General features: G+C 38.4%; 1 protein-coding gene across 2 annotated transcripts in view; it reads left to right on the forward strand.

Moving 5' to 3' along the window:
- Nucleotides 1-398: 398 nt before the first annotated feature.
- The window catches only part of LOC150094569 (integrin alpha-9-like), an 806800-nt gene continuing 793852 nt past the window's right edge, over nucleotides 399-13346 (forward strand). For both annotated transcript variants that reach the window (XM_090411876.1, XM_090411877.1), the window contains exon 1: nucleotides 399-867. In XM_090411876.1, coding sequence (XP_090268002.1) covers nucleotides 704-867 — 164 coding nt within the window. In that variant the 5' untranslated portion in view covers nucleotides 399-703. The remainder of the gene's footprint in view (nucleotides 868-13346) is intronic.

The following is a 13346-nucleotide window of genomic DNA, read 5'->3' on the forward strand; positions in this document are numbered from 1 at the left end:
ATTTAAAATACTTTTGCTCATTATAAATAACATGCAGGTATTGTTTTTGTATTTCATTTTTGATTATCCTAAGATGTTCACAGATTTGATTAAGTTGTACCAAATGCCTTTCAAAGGTGATACGTTTTAGTATTCAAGTGTAATGCGAACTGCAGCATTCCCATCAAAAGAAATGCAGCAGTTTTCGTCCAACTGTTATAAGATTCTTTTGATTATTGGGGGAAAAAAAAAGCGCTGACATCATTGAATGTTTTACCTTGTGAATTAAGATAGAATTACATCTACTCGGCTTCCGAGTGTGCTCCCTTTCTCCAACACTTCATTCTCATGTCGTCTATTATGTTTCCGTGAAGCGCTGACAAATTCAAAGCGTTATGAAATCATTATGACATCATTTCCCTTATGTGATTGGAAGGCTTTAACTGCTGCTACAATTTCCATTACGGTTAGTTTCCTGTGAGTTTTTGTACAAATTAGTGTTGTCAACCTTGTTACCGTTTTAAGTGCACCTCATAAGAAGCATACTGACTGATAGTAGAAATAATTAACCGTTGTAATTAAAATTTTAAAATTGGATTTCACATTCCAAACGTGTTTTCATTATTATAATACTGTTTGCGAAACGTCATTTTTTTTTATTTATTTAAAAATCGAATTATATACGTGACTTACTTCCCAACATTGCTTCATTCTGCAAGGGAGAATGAAAGTGGAAAAGCAGGTGCATGTTCTCTTTCTAGTAGCTTATCTCATAGCAGCGGCACGCAGTTTCAACATTAATACTAAGTTTCCGGTGATTTTCGAGGGGAATGTCAGCACTTACTTCGGTTACTCCGTAGCCCTTCATAGAAATAAGCAGGGATCACTGTAAGTATTTCATTTTCATTAAGAAAGTTTTTTTTTCAACTTTTGTGAATAATTAAATTCAGAAATTTTAATTAAATTTCTAACCAGTTAATCTCAGAGAATTTCAGCTATGTGAAATGATATGTAGGGATGGAAAATTTTTGTGTTGCTGCACCAGTCAGACAAATATCTCGCTACTCAGATGTTAGCCTGGGTATATTCAACCACGTTCGCCTAATATAATATATTCACGTGTCTAATTCCGGATCTGGGCAATTTACAAGCTTTTGTTAATGCAATGGCTAATTTTTACTCTGTGTAACTACCCGTGTTGAAACAAATACGTTAACTACTTATTTATGTATTAGTGTGTGTATCAGTCTGAAAAAAAAAATCACTCATTTTATAAGTGATACAAGACCATTTATTAATAATTAATATACCATTCTTAACATTTTTTTGTTTCTGACACTTACGTCTTGAATTGCTTTTCTGGAAAAAAAAAAGAAAAAACAGTTTCTTCTGCCATTATAAACAACGTGAAAACATTGGGTCATAAAAACTCTTAGGTCTACACGTAACTATGGTGCTGCATTTCTGAATTTTGATTGGCGCTGCCAGAGCCAATGATGTCATATGACATGGCGCCAACTCTGAAAACAATCGAAAAACATTACAGTTAAAATTAATACAGGGTGACCCATCAGTCACGCAGGGATTTAAAATAAGTTTTTTTTTAATTTTTTTATTAAAAAATTTTTTTAATAACAAAAAAAAACAAACTCCAGGTTCTGTATTTCATTATAACAAAAATTTAATAAAGTTATTAAATGTTTAAACCCCTTCGTGACTTATGGCCATCTTGTAAAAAGAAATGTTTCGAAATTATTCCATCACTTAGTAAGAAATAAGCTAATTACCTCTGTGTTGACGCAACGCAAGACGTTGCTGACTATAAGGGTGAAGCAAAATGCTTTTTTAATCCCTGCTATCTGATAAGGATTGCTGTGTGAGGAAAAGTTTATGAACTAAATGCTCTGCTTGAGTGAGTGTGATTTAGAGATCTTCATTTGGAAGTAGGATGGCCTTCGGTCTCCTGTATTTTGAGAAGTCTGTTTCATTATAATTGGCTGCTTGTTGCAGTAATTCATTTGGATGTGAAGAGGATACTGAGAAGAATTTTACTGCTGAAGACTGCAGGAAAGAGTAGATGTAGGGGATATTTGTATCCCAGTGGAGTTGGACATTTCTGACATACCATGGTGCGTTCAAGATCATGCGGAGACATTTGTTTTGCACTTTCTGTAGTTTGAGGATATTTGTACTTGAGGTGTGGCTCCAGGCTGGGGAAGCATAAGTAATAATGGGTCGAATCATCAATTGATAAAGGATCAGTTTTATTTTGGTATCCAGCTTGCTATTCCTATTGATAAGAGGGTAAAGCTGTGCAATGACTCTTGATGCTTTCGAACATGAGGCTTTTATATGTGAACTGAAAGTTAGTTTTCTGTCCAGCAGTACACCCAGATATTTAGCTTCTGGTTTCCAGGGAATCTTGGTATTAAATAGGAAGATGTCATCTTTGGGAGATATTGTGTTTTTAGTGAAGAGCATGGCGATACTCTTCTGAGGGTTTACTTGCAGTCTCCATTCCGAGAACCAGTGCTCTAATCTCTGCAGGTTTTCTTGCAGTTTCTTGGTGACAAGGTGCGGTTTAATAGATCTGGCTAGTATAGCTGTGTCGTCTGCGTATAGGGCAATAATGGATGACATTGGATTGTGCGGAATGTCCGCCATGTAAATCGCGAAAAGTATCGGTGCCAGAAGGGACCCTTGAGGAACTCCTGCCAAGATGCGTCGCTGGGTAGATAATATATCATTTAGTTTGCCTTGCATTCGTCTGTCACTAAGAAATGACTTTATGATTTGGACTAGATCTCATGGAATGCCAGCCAAAATCAACTTGTATAGCAGTCCAAAGTGCCATAATTTGTCGAACGCCTTTTCTAAATCAAGAAAAACTGCTCCGGTGTATTGATGCCAATTATAACGTGTGATAATGAATTCTATTAGTCTATGAATTTGTTGGGTGGTACTGTGAAATTGGCGAAAACCAAACTGTTCTGAAGGAAGGATGTTTAATTTTTTTACTGAAAGTTGAATTCTGGAAAGGATAGCTTTTTCTGCTATTTTGCCCAAATTAGATATCAGACTTATGGGACGATAACTTTGAGGCTGCTGAGGATCCTTGCCCGGTTTGTATATAGGAACTACGTCTGCCAACTTCCATGCAGAGGGAAAGTACTTAAACCTGAACATAGCATTTATTATTGTTGTGAGATATACGATGGCCTTTCGCGGTAGCAGTTTAATAACTTTGTTGGAGATGCCGTCAGGCCCTGGAGCTTTTTTATTCTTTAAATTCTTTATAATGTCATAAATTTCAGCTGGTGTGAGTTGGCTGGTACAGGTATCAGGCCGTTTTAACACGTGTCTGACGTGGCGGTGGACTTTGTAAATATGATTGAAATTTAGATTATTGTATGAAGGGCTATACTGTTTTTCTAAATTTTTAGCTATAGTTTCGGCTTTTTCTGCATCTGTGTAAACAATGTTCAGGTCAGATTTGAGAGGAGGAAGAGATTTGTTTTTGTTTTTGATGTTTCTCAGGAACTTCCAAACGGATTGATCACCAGGTGATATGGAGGCTAATTTATCTTCCCATAGTTTGTTTCTATGGACTTTAAGTGCATCTCTCACTGCACTGTTCATTTTGTTGAGATATTTCTTGTCTTGGGGTGCTCTGGTGTTGTGGTATCTTTTTCTTGCTTTATTTTTCTCCCTGATTAAGTTCATTATGTCATCTGGTAGTCGTTTAGGCTTGAAGGCAACTGAATTTGAGGTGACAGATGCTATGGCTGTGTTGATTTGATCAGCAAGTTTATTGACTGCAGAATCAATTTCTTCCTTGGAATTAATATGAGGGATAGGATCAATGTAGTTTGGAAGCATTTTGAATAGTTTTTCCCAGGGAATGAAGGTATGAGGCGAATGGGGAAGATCCCTCTGATAACCCAGTTGGAGCAGAATAGGATTGTGGTCTGATGATAACTCATTCAATGATTCCAGGGAGTACTGTAGGTTGACATTCTGAAGGACAGCTATATCCAAGACGTCGGATGAGCCAGTAGGACTGTGGTGAGTTCACACTGAGGGACCAGCCACAGTTGCGCAATTTGAGCTTGTGTAGTTAAAGAGGATGCGGCCATTCCTATTTATAGACCTACTGCTCCAGGCTTGATGTTTTGCGTTAAAATCTCCGGCAATAATAACCGGCAGTTTAATGCCGAGGATAGCATCCAGATCTGTGGTACCTCTGTGTTCAGGTTGCCTTGTCGCAATTAATTGATTATCTCGCAGTACGACCAGTGGTGTAGCTAGAACTTTTGCGCCTGGGGCGGTTCCTGAGTTTTACGCCCTTATCAATACACACCAAAAATACTACAAAAAGTCAAAATGACATATAGGGAAATAAATTAAAACACTATGTTTATTGAATAACTAAATTGAATAGCTATTGTAATAGATATTGTAAGAAGGGCAGCAATAAAAAGACAAAGACAATGAAAATAGGCAGAATCGTTGAAAATGTCAACTGCGTTGCGAATGGAAACCTATAGAATAGAACAAGTAAAACATTTCAGCTACTTAGGCACGATGTTTAGTGAAGAGGGTAAATTAAATATGGAAATAGACAACAGAATCAACAAAGCTGGTAAGGTAGGAAGTCAATTGAATAAATTCATATGGAATAAGAGAGAAATTAGTCGGAACACTAAATTAGCTGTATACAAGACAGTGTTCAAACCAGTTTTAACTTATGAATCTGAGAGATGGGTCAGAAGTAAAGCACTTTACCAAAGACTAGAGACTGCAGATATGAGAGTCCTGAGAAAGATTAGGGGCATGAACAGATGGCATCAATGGCAATATCATAATAAAAACGAGGATATTAGGAAAGAACTTGACATTGTTAGCATCCAGGAATGCGTTAACAGAGCTAATCTCTGTTGGTATGGTCACTTAAATAGAATGGGAGAGGAAAGATTAGCAAAACAAGTGTTCTCTGCCAGGTTGGCAGGAAAACGACCCCCAGAGGAAGAGCAATATATAGGTGGATCGATACGGTATAAAGTGCCTTTGACGATAGAAATATAAGATCTGATAATGTTGGAGTCTTGACAGGTAATAGACTGATTTCGAGGAAAATTGTAGATAGGAAGTTAGTAATGATGTAAATTTTTTATGTAGTACTATCATATCCTGTACACCCCTTTGAGGGTACATGGCAGGAATTTGATGATGATGGTTTATTTTTGAAGTAAAACTTTAATTTCAACATTCCAAAATGTTATTTTTCTTGCTTTTCCGTTAGCAAAATCGTCGATGACGTTGTCGAAGTCTATTTCATCTCTCAGTTGCTGTTCTATAGACAGTATGGCAAGATTTCTTAAACGCAAGGTGCGCCCGGGCGGATCCCCCCCCCCCATCTACGCGACTGAGTACGACTGAGCGCTCTCTTACGATAAAATGATGCGACCTTATATTCTCATTGATAGTATTTCATTACGACAAAATCAATGATAATTGACAAAACGGATTTGTAATGAAAAGCATTTCACAAATAGATGTGACAAGTAAGGTAAACGTACAAAAAATTATATACGACATGAAACAGAATCGATGTTACTTAGTTTTATTTTAGTAATACTGATTAAACCGAAAACTCAAAAACTCTTTTTTAAAAACTCCCATCTTTTTTATACTTGTCAGTTACAAGAGATGAGCGTGTTATTGAAGCCGTGTGTATGTGGATGGGGGGGGGGTAGACACCATAGTGTGAAGAACAAACAGCCATGGTGCCCACCTTAATACGACGTAGAACCTAATTGCGATGGCTAAAGCAATCCTACGGTGCATACTTTCCACAAGCATACGATAGCGATCAATGAGAATTTTGGACCATTCTTCCTGCAGCCATGTAATTAGGTCCCGGACTGCTGTGGGACGGACGTCCGTTGACTTCACCTGATACTCCAGTTCACCCCACAGATGCTCAATAGGGTTGAAATCAGAGCTCTGTGCAGGCCAGTCAAGTGTGATGACGTTTGTGTCCACAAACTATGCAGTTACAGCAGTAGCCTTATGACAGGTTTGTCTTGCTGAAAGAGATAAGGTCAGTTCCGTAGAAACGTCACAAAGTAGGAAGCATTGCATTGTCCAGATACCATTCAGATACCTCTCAGAAGTCAATGTTAGTGGCACAACAAACAGACATATGAGGCCAAACCAGGAAAAACAGAATCATACATCACTCCGCCACTTCCGAATTTCATAGTTGGGATTACGCACTCTGGTAAGAGACTGTCACCGAAAGTGCATCTGCATCTTCCACATCTGTCATTCAGCTCGGTAAAGAGTGTAGCGTGATTCGTCTCTCTATAACACAGCTTTCCACGTCCCTCGCTACATGCTCTTTGCACCACCACTGCACCACCACAAGAGGACGCTGTATGTTGGTTCGGGTAATGCGAGGCTTGCATATTGTGGTCTTGCCATGAAAATCCATGTCATAAGCTTCAGTTCTGAATATTTTTGTGCAGATTCGTGTTTCAGTCGATGCCCGGAACTCCGTATTCGACATACCGGCCGACAAATGACAATTTTAACATATTATCCTTCGTAGTTCCTACGGTCACGTTCGAAGTATGGTGGATCGTCCACTGCGAGTAGCACTTGCAATTTGACTCTCTGTGCTTCCATCTCAGTATGGTATCACTGATTGTTGGCACGGGATGGCCCAATTTGTCAAAAAAATTGCCTAACGGATAGGCATGCAACATGGCACAGTTGCACTGACGTGAAAGCATCACATTTCCAATAAATTTATAAGCTACAAACACGTAATACATGGCATGATGCACTTGCTCATGGGGACGTCCACTGACTTTTTTTCCAAGCAGTATATATGGTTATGAATTATTTCCACAATTGTCTTCCTGCTTCACCTTATTATGAGGAGAAGCTTCCATTGAGTCAAACGACTCATCGCTGGTGGGCACTACATTACACAGTCCACCATCCATATTATGCTTGCACCTCACATCGATATTATCTGTTTATTATTATTATTATTACATTACACCTCCAGGGAGTCCAAAGACTTATTGAGTCTGTTCTCTGGCCGGTTTGCTAGTATTGAGGGGAGGCGGAAAGAGGTCTGATTTTCTAAAATGATAATGAACCATATTAATATTATTAAGAAACATAGACAAAATAAAATCGTACTTAATATTTTAGGGGTGGCTGGCACAGACTATACATGGTTGGTATCATGGCAGGTACTGATCGTTGACTCAGTGCAACGAAAAATTGCCCTTCTCCTGTTCAGACGATAATGAAAATAACTTATCTAAAAAAATTAAAAAGAGAACAATAAAAAGCTTATATACAGCCAAAACGGGGGAAAAATTTATTCTCCCTGTCACTCCTGAACACACCATACCCCTCACATTCAATCCCACTAGCTATATCATCTTCTGTCAGCCATGTTTCCCTAATGCTATATTTCTACCGTGGTATGCACATTTCGAGCTTTTTGTTCTAAATGATAATATTATTATTATTTCAGGCAACTCCAAGGATGAGTCGACAGACTCATCGAGGGAGGCCCTAACATCATATCAAGAACAACTATTCGATATTCACACAGTATCTATCATACATCGCCTTGAACTCATTCACAGTCATAGCACCCACAACAGACTCTGGCAGCGTAGTCCACTCATTCACCACACTCAAGTAAAAAACCTAGCTCTAACACCCTTGCTAACCACATTCTTGCCCAGCTTCCATGTATGGCCCCTAGTCCTCCCACCACCAGTCCTATTCTCAAAAATGTCTTCTGAATTAATCTTATAGAAACCCTTCAGTAATTTGAATGTCTCAATCATACATCCCTTTTCCGCCTATCAACCAATTTTTGTAATCCACAAATCTTCAACCTCTTCTCATAAGGTTCATTCCGTAGACCTGCTGTCATCTTGGTCACTCACCTCTGGATCCTCTCCACCTCCTCCCTATCAAGAAGAAACTGTGGCACCCATATCTGGTCACAGTAGTCTAGATGGGGTCTTAATCAAGGCTGAATACAGAGTAACAATAACTTGTTTGTCTCTGCTTGTTAAAGTATTCTTCAGCAACCAAGTGATTTGATGAGCTGATTTAGTCTCTTTTGTGATGTGCCCCCTAAACTTCAACTCCCTATCCACCAACACTCCCAAATCCTTGGCCTCATCAATCTCCTGGAGTACAGTTCCACCAATGTGATATACTACTGCTAATCTTTTCACCCCCAAATGCATAAACTTACACTTTGCCACATTAAATCGACATCCATTTTCCCTAGCCCAGTCATCCAAACTATCCAAATCATCTTGCAAAATTTTGATATCCTGTGCACTCACTATTGTTCCACCCAACTTTGCATCATCAGCAAACAAGTGAACACATCCTCTCAGATTCCTTATTATATCGTTAATGAACAAATTGAAAAGTAGTAGTCCAAGAACAGAACCCTGCAGCACACCACTAGTCACAAGCCGTCTTTTGGATTCTACTCCTGAATAAACCACTCTCTGATATCTCTCCATCAACCACCCCCCTATTCATCTCACCAACCCTATATCCATCTCCATATGCTGCAGTTTATGGGGATGGATATAGGATTGAATTAGAATTCCATTTGGTATCCTGTCAAAGCCTCAGCAAGGTCCAGTAGAAACACTGTAAACCCATTAACCTTATCCAGTTCAGCCGTCACTGTGTTATAAAATGTGAGCAAGTTACTGAGGCATTCTCTACCCTTCACAAAACCATGCTGTCCCCCACACAGTGTCCCAGATTCCTGATATGCTGATCGGTCGGCAATTTACAACAGCAGTCTTGGAACCTGCTTTATGTAGTGGAACCATTTTCCCCTCTTTCCAGCCCCTCGGGACTGACCCAGACCCGAGACTCAAATTAAACAAACTGGACAAGGGCACTGATAATTCTTTAGCCGCTTCACGTACGACACGAGCTGGTATACCATCCAATCCTACAGATGTGTTGATGAGATTTTGTAATAGACTACTTACCTCCACTTCATTCACCACAATTCCTGTATAATCTATTGGTTCATTCATTCCTGCAATGTCACCACCTGGATGATATATTCTTGCAAAGTGCTCTCTCAGTAATTCAACTGATTCGGTTACCTCCCTACCATCGGCATTCTTTAAAATCATTTTGCCATATACATTTTTTCTTTCATTTGCAACATATCAAAAAAACTTTTTGGGATTCTCTTTAGTCTGCATGGCTATGCTTTTTCATAATCCGTTTTTGCTTTTCTTACCACACTCGTTACCCTTCTGGCCTGCGCTTTATACCGTTCATGTGTCTGCTGGTCACGTTTTCCCTTAAATTCCCTCCATAGTTGTTTCTTTTTTGCAGCTCAAGCTTAATGGTATTATTCATCCATTTAACCCTTACTTGATTATTATTCAGACTCTAGTATACAGTCAGCCATTGCTTCATGCAAACACTTCCTAACCACCTCCCATGCACTATCAACATCTAGCCCTTGCAGTTTTAAAATGCCATGGCACTGATCCAATCAAATTCCTAAGCTTGTCATACTTACCAGCCTGATTATTCCACATATACCCTGTCTTAATTGTAAATTCCACACCTTTAGCCATCTCCCAAGTCAAGACCCTATGATCACTCTCACCAATTGGTGGTAATGTGGTCATATTCGTTACAGCCAAATTCTCAGATGCAGTTATTAGGTCAAGCACTCTCTGACTCCTAGTATTTTCCATTACATGCTGTTGCAGATTGTTATCCCTTAATAACCGCATAAAATCCAATTCCTTCCTCCCATATGTCCTCTCCTCCTTCCAATCAATGTTACCATAGTTGAAATCTCCCATAATAATTACCCTCCTTCCACTCATTTCTTCTATTTGCTTATGCATACTGTGTCCACCATCTATTCCATCACTTGGTCTATAGCAGCACCTAACTGTATATTTTGTTCTGCTAGTTTCAATCTCACACCAAATAGCCTCAAATGTGCTCTTTTCTCTATCCTGCAGTTCCACTTCTATTCTCCTTGGCTGTAGCTCATCAGCTATCATCAGTAACACTCCTCCCTCCATTTTATTCTCCCTGTCACTCCTGAACACACCATACCCCTCACATTAAATCCCACTAGCTATATTATCTTCTGTCAGCCATGTTTCCCTAATGCTAATAACCTGTGGCCTGGAAGTACCAACCAAGACCAAAAATTCTTCCTTCTTGTTCCTAATACTTCTGGCATTAGTATACATGAATTGCAGAAGCCCATTTGTCCCCTCCTCATTTTGATGCCTTATACTAACTATCCCATTCTGATTCATAGTCTTTCGTGCTCGCTTGGGCATATTACACACATTCATATACTTAACTGTCTCCATAAAGTCTGCATATGTACTCCTTCCCCCCTTAACTCTAGTTTCCTCAATTCTGCACATCCACTATATTCGACTACACATTTTCGTGTCTCCGTACACCAAATCCATTCAAATGTAAACCATCAATCTTATATAAATCCTTTTGCCCATCGAACTCACTCCACACATTTACAAATTCCACACCAATTGTCCTGCGTAATTTATGCATAAAGTCATTTGCAATTATGGCCCTCTTCCTATGCTCTTCACTGTCATACCGTGAACAGTGAAGAGCATAGGAAGAGGGCCGAAACAGACTTGCCATCCTAACTCTCTCACGCTTCTCTTTTGCTACCTCAAGTAATTACTTCACATCCTCACTCATAGCCATTTTGTCTCCTTTCAAATCATTTGTACCTGCTACCACTATCAATTCTTTCACCCGCTGCTTTTGCATTCTAATCGACTCGCTTACATCCTTAACGTTCGCATCAGGTTGGTATGATTCTGTTAAACTCTCAACTAACACACCTCTTACTAAGCAATCTCCATACAACACTTGCTCTTTCATTTTGTTTACACTCATTATCATACTCTTATTTTTTCTATCATACTTTTGTCGTTTATCAGTCGCTATGCTCGGTAAACATTTTTGCCAATGCTCCAGCTGCTGATTTGCCCTGTGTATCGCTCTGCATAACCAAGCTATCTCACTCATATGCATCAGTCTTATCATTTTTATTCTCCGATAATTCGTTCTGTATGTTTACCTTCATTCTCACTTTCAATGCCACCCGCAGCTGTCTGGTACTAACTCGCAAATATCGCTATTTTCTCGATTCTCACTTTCGACAACGATATCACTCTCATGACCTGATATACTCTTTAAATCTTCACATTCTTTACACTTTCTGCACGCATTCACTCCACTATCGTTGTTTAACCCGAATCCAACCGCTCTCCTCAATGCATACATTTTGCAAACAGTACACTGAATCAAATCATTTAAATAAAATTTTTTAGACAAATATGGCGATCTGGACGCTATCTTTGTTGTATTCCTCTTTATGGGGGCCATCTGCACGATAATCGTATCTATCAATATACTATTTAAAATACTCAGAAAACACCCAAAAAATCACCCAGACACGCTAAAATACAAAAAGTAAACAATACTATGTAAATACTATGCAAATTCATCAATTATTACTCAAAATGACACTTATCTGTTCGGGAGCTCTCCACAAACACTACACACCATGTAGCCCTCTAGTGGCTGAAATATAGTTATGAACAGGCCCATTGTGCACGCCCGGGTGCACATTGGGGTGCACCCGGGCGTGCACAATTTTTATTATACTGCAGGCGGCAGTATAATAAAATGATTCGTAACGTGTTATTGTACTTTGGGATCTTTTAATTTTTATTGGAAGGGAGGACAGAAAAATTTTGCACCCAGGCGGCGCAAACCCACGGCACAGGGTTTGTGCCGCATGGGTGCCTTGTTACGAATATGATAATAACCATATATTTTATTATCATTATTTAGGTATGTTTAGAAAAATACTTAAGCACTTGTTTAGCTTCATTTTGCCTTGACGTGCTTGCGGGTAATTTCTGTGTATGTAATTGGACGGATTTCAGTGAAATATGGTATATGGATTTTCGTTCTTTACTCAAATTTGTCGAGCTGTTTCAATTGCTGTTTGGAGTTATTTAAAGTTCACAATTAAACTTGCCTCCAAGTAATAACATAGTATTTAATGAAATTTGGCTTCTAGGATCTCCAAGCGTATAAGTTAGTGTATAAAGGAATACAACTTCATTCAAATGAATAAAATTTATAAATTTTTGTGGAATGAAATTTTTCACCAAAAAAAAAAAGTTAGAATAATTAAAATAAAAGCTAGATTTGACTTGATACTTGAAGATATTCTATTATGCAAGATGCCTTGTATCAGCTTCTCTGATGAAAGTATGAAATTTTTTTTCCGGTCTTTTGAAATCTGATGATGAATTTGCAAATTTTGTTTCTCTAATTGTTATACCCTTGAATTTAAAAATACAGTACTTCGAATTTTTTTTCATACAGGACTAATAATGTTAACTATGATTAATTATAATGTTGACATTGTAATCCTTATTGAAATGCAGATTAAACAGGATGAAATAAGTAGTCGGCTCGGGACAGTGCCAGGAATCGATGTATTTAAAGTTCTTCCATCCACAGCACAACTTGAATAGTGAATGTGGTTGGGTGATTAACAGATGATGCACTTTAGTGGTGTAATTATCACTTTATCAGGGTACCATTCTGAATAATTAAGTCCTCTCTTAGAGGGACAAATTAATTGATTTATATGAAGGCGTTTCCTCTCCATCTCAATTTTGGTTTTTATGCTTAGTACTTTAAACAGTGGTGGCTGGTGAAAATTTTAAGGGGGGGGTGCTGCATATACAAAATAAGAAAATAATAAATAAAATTCTTTTTTTCCTAATCAGTAACCATTTATTAATAAATAAATTTACATATTAAAACATTGCTTTATTAAAAATATTTCACCCTCACCACGAACAAACACCAATAATAAAAGTTTAATATCTCACAGAAATAACGCACACAAGCATACAATACACTGCCCAAACAAGCAGTGTTGGAATCACTGGTAACATGCAATGAGGAGCGCAAACGAATATCGGCGAGACCAGCTGCAATTGGCCTAACGTGATAATTCCGACACTGCGTTAGATTGCAGTGCAATCTAAAGCGTTAATCAAACAACTCCAATTATTAACTATTCACTCAATGTCAAAACATAAGCTGTAACCTTTAACATGTTGTATTGCATTTACCGTATTTTCTGGTAAATGCAATACAAATATTTTGAAACTTGAATAGGGACTCCCCCGTTCTTAGCCAATGACGCACTAGAAGTCATGTGAAGGTCATGCATCAAT

The sequence above is a fragment of the Typopeltis vanoorti genome, chromosome 22, assembly GCF_054136105.1.
Source record: "Typopeltis vanoorti isolate ZY-2024b chromosome 22, IOZ_Tvanoo_1.0, whole genome shotgun sequence".
NCBI lineage: Eukaryota > Metazoa > Arthropoda > Arachnida > Uropygi > Thelyphonidae > Typopeltis > Typopeltis vanoorti.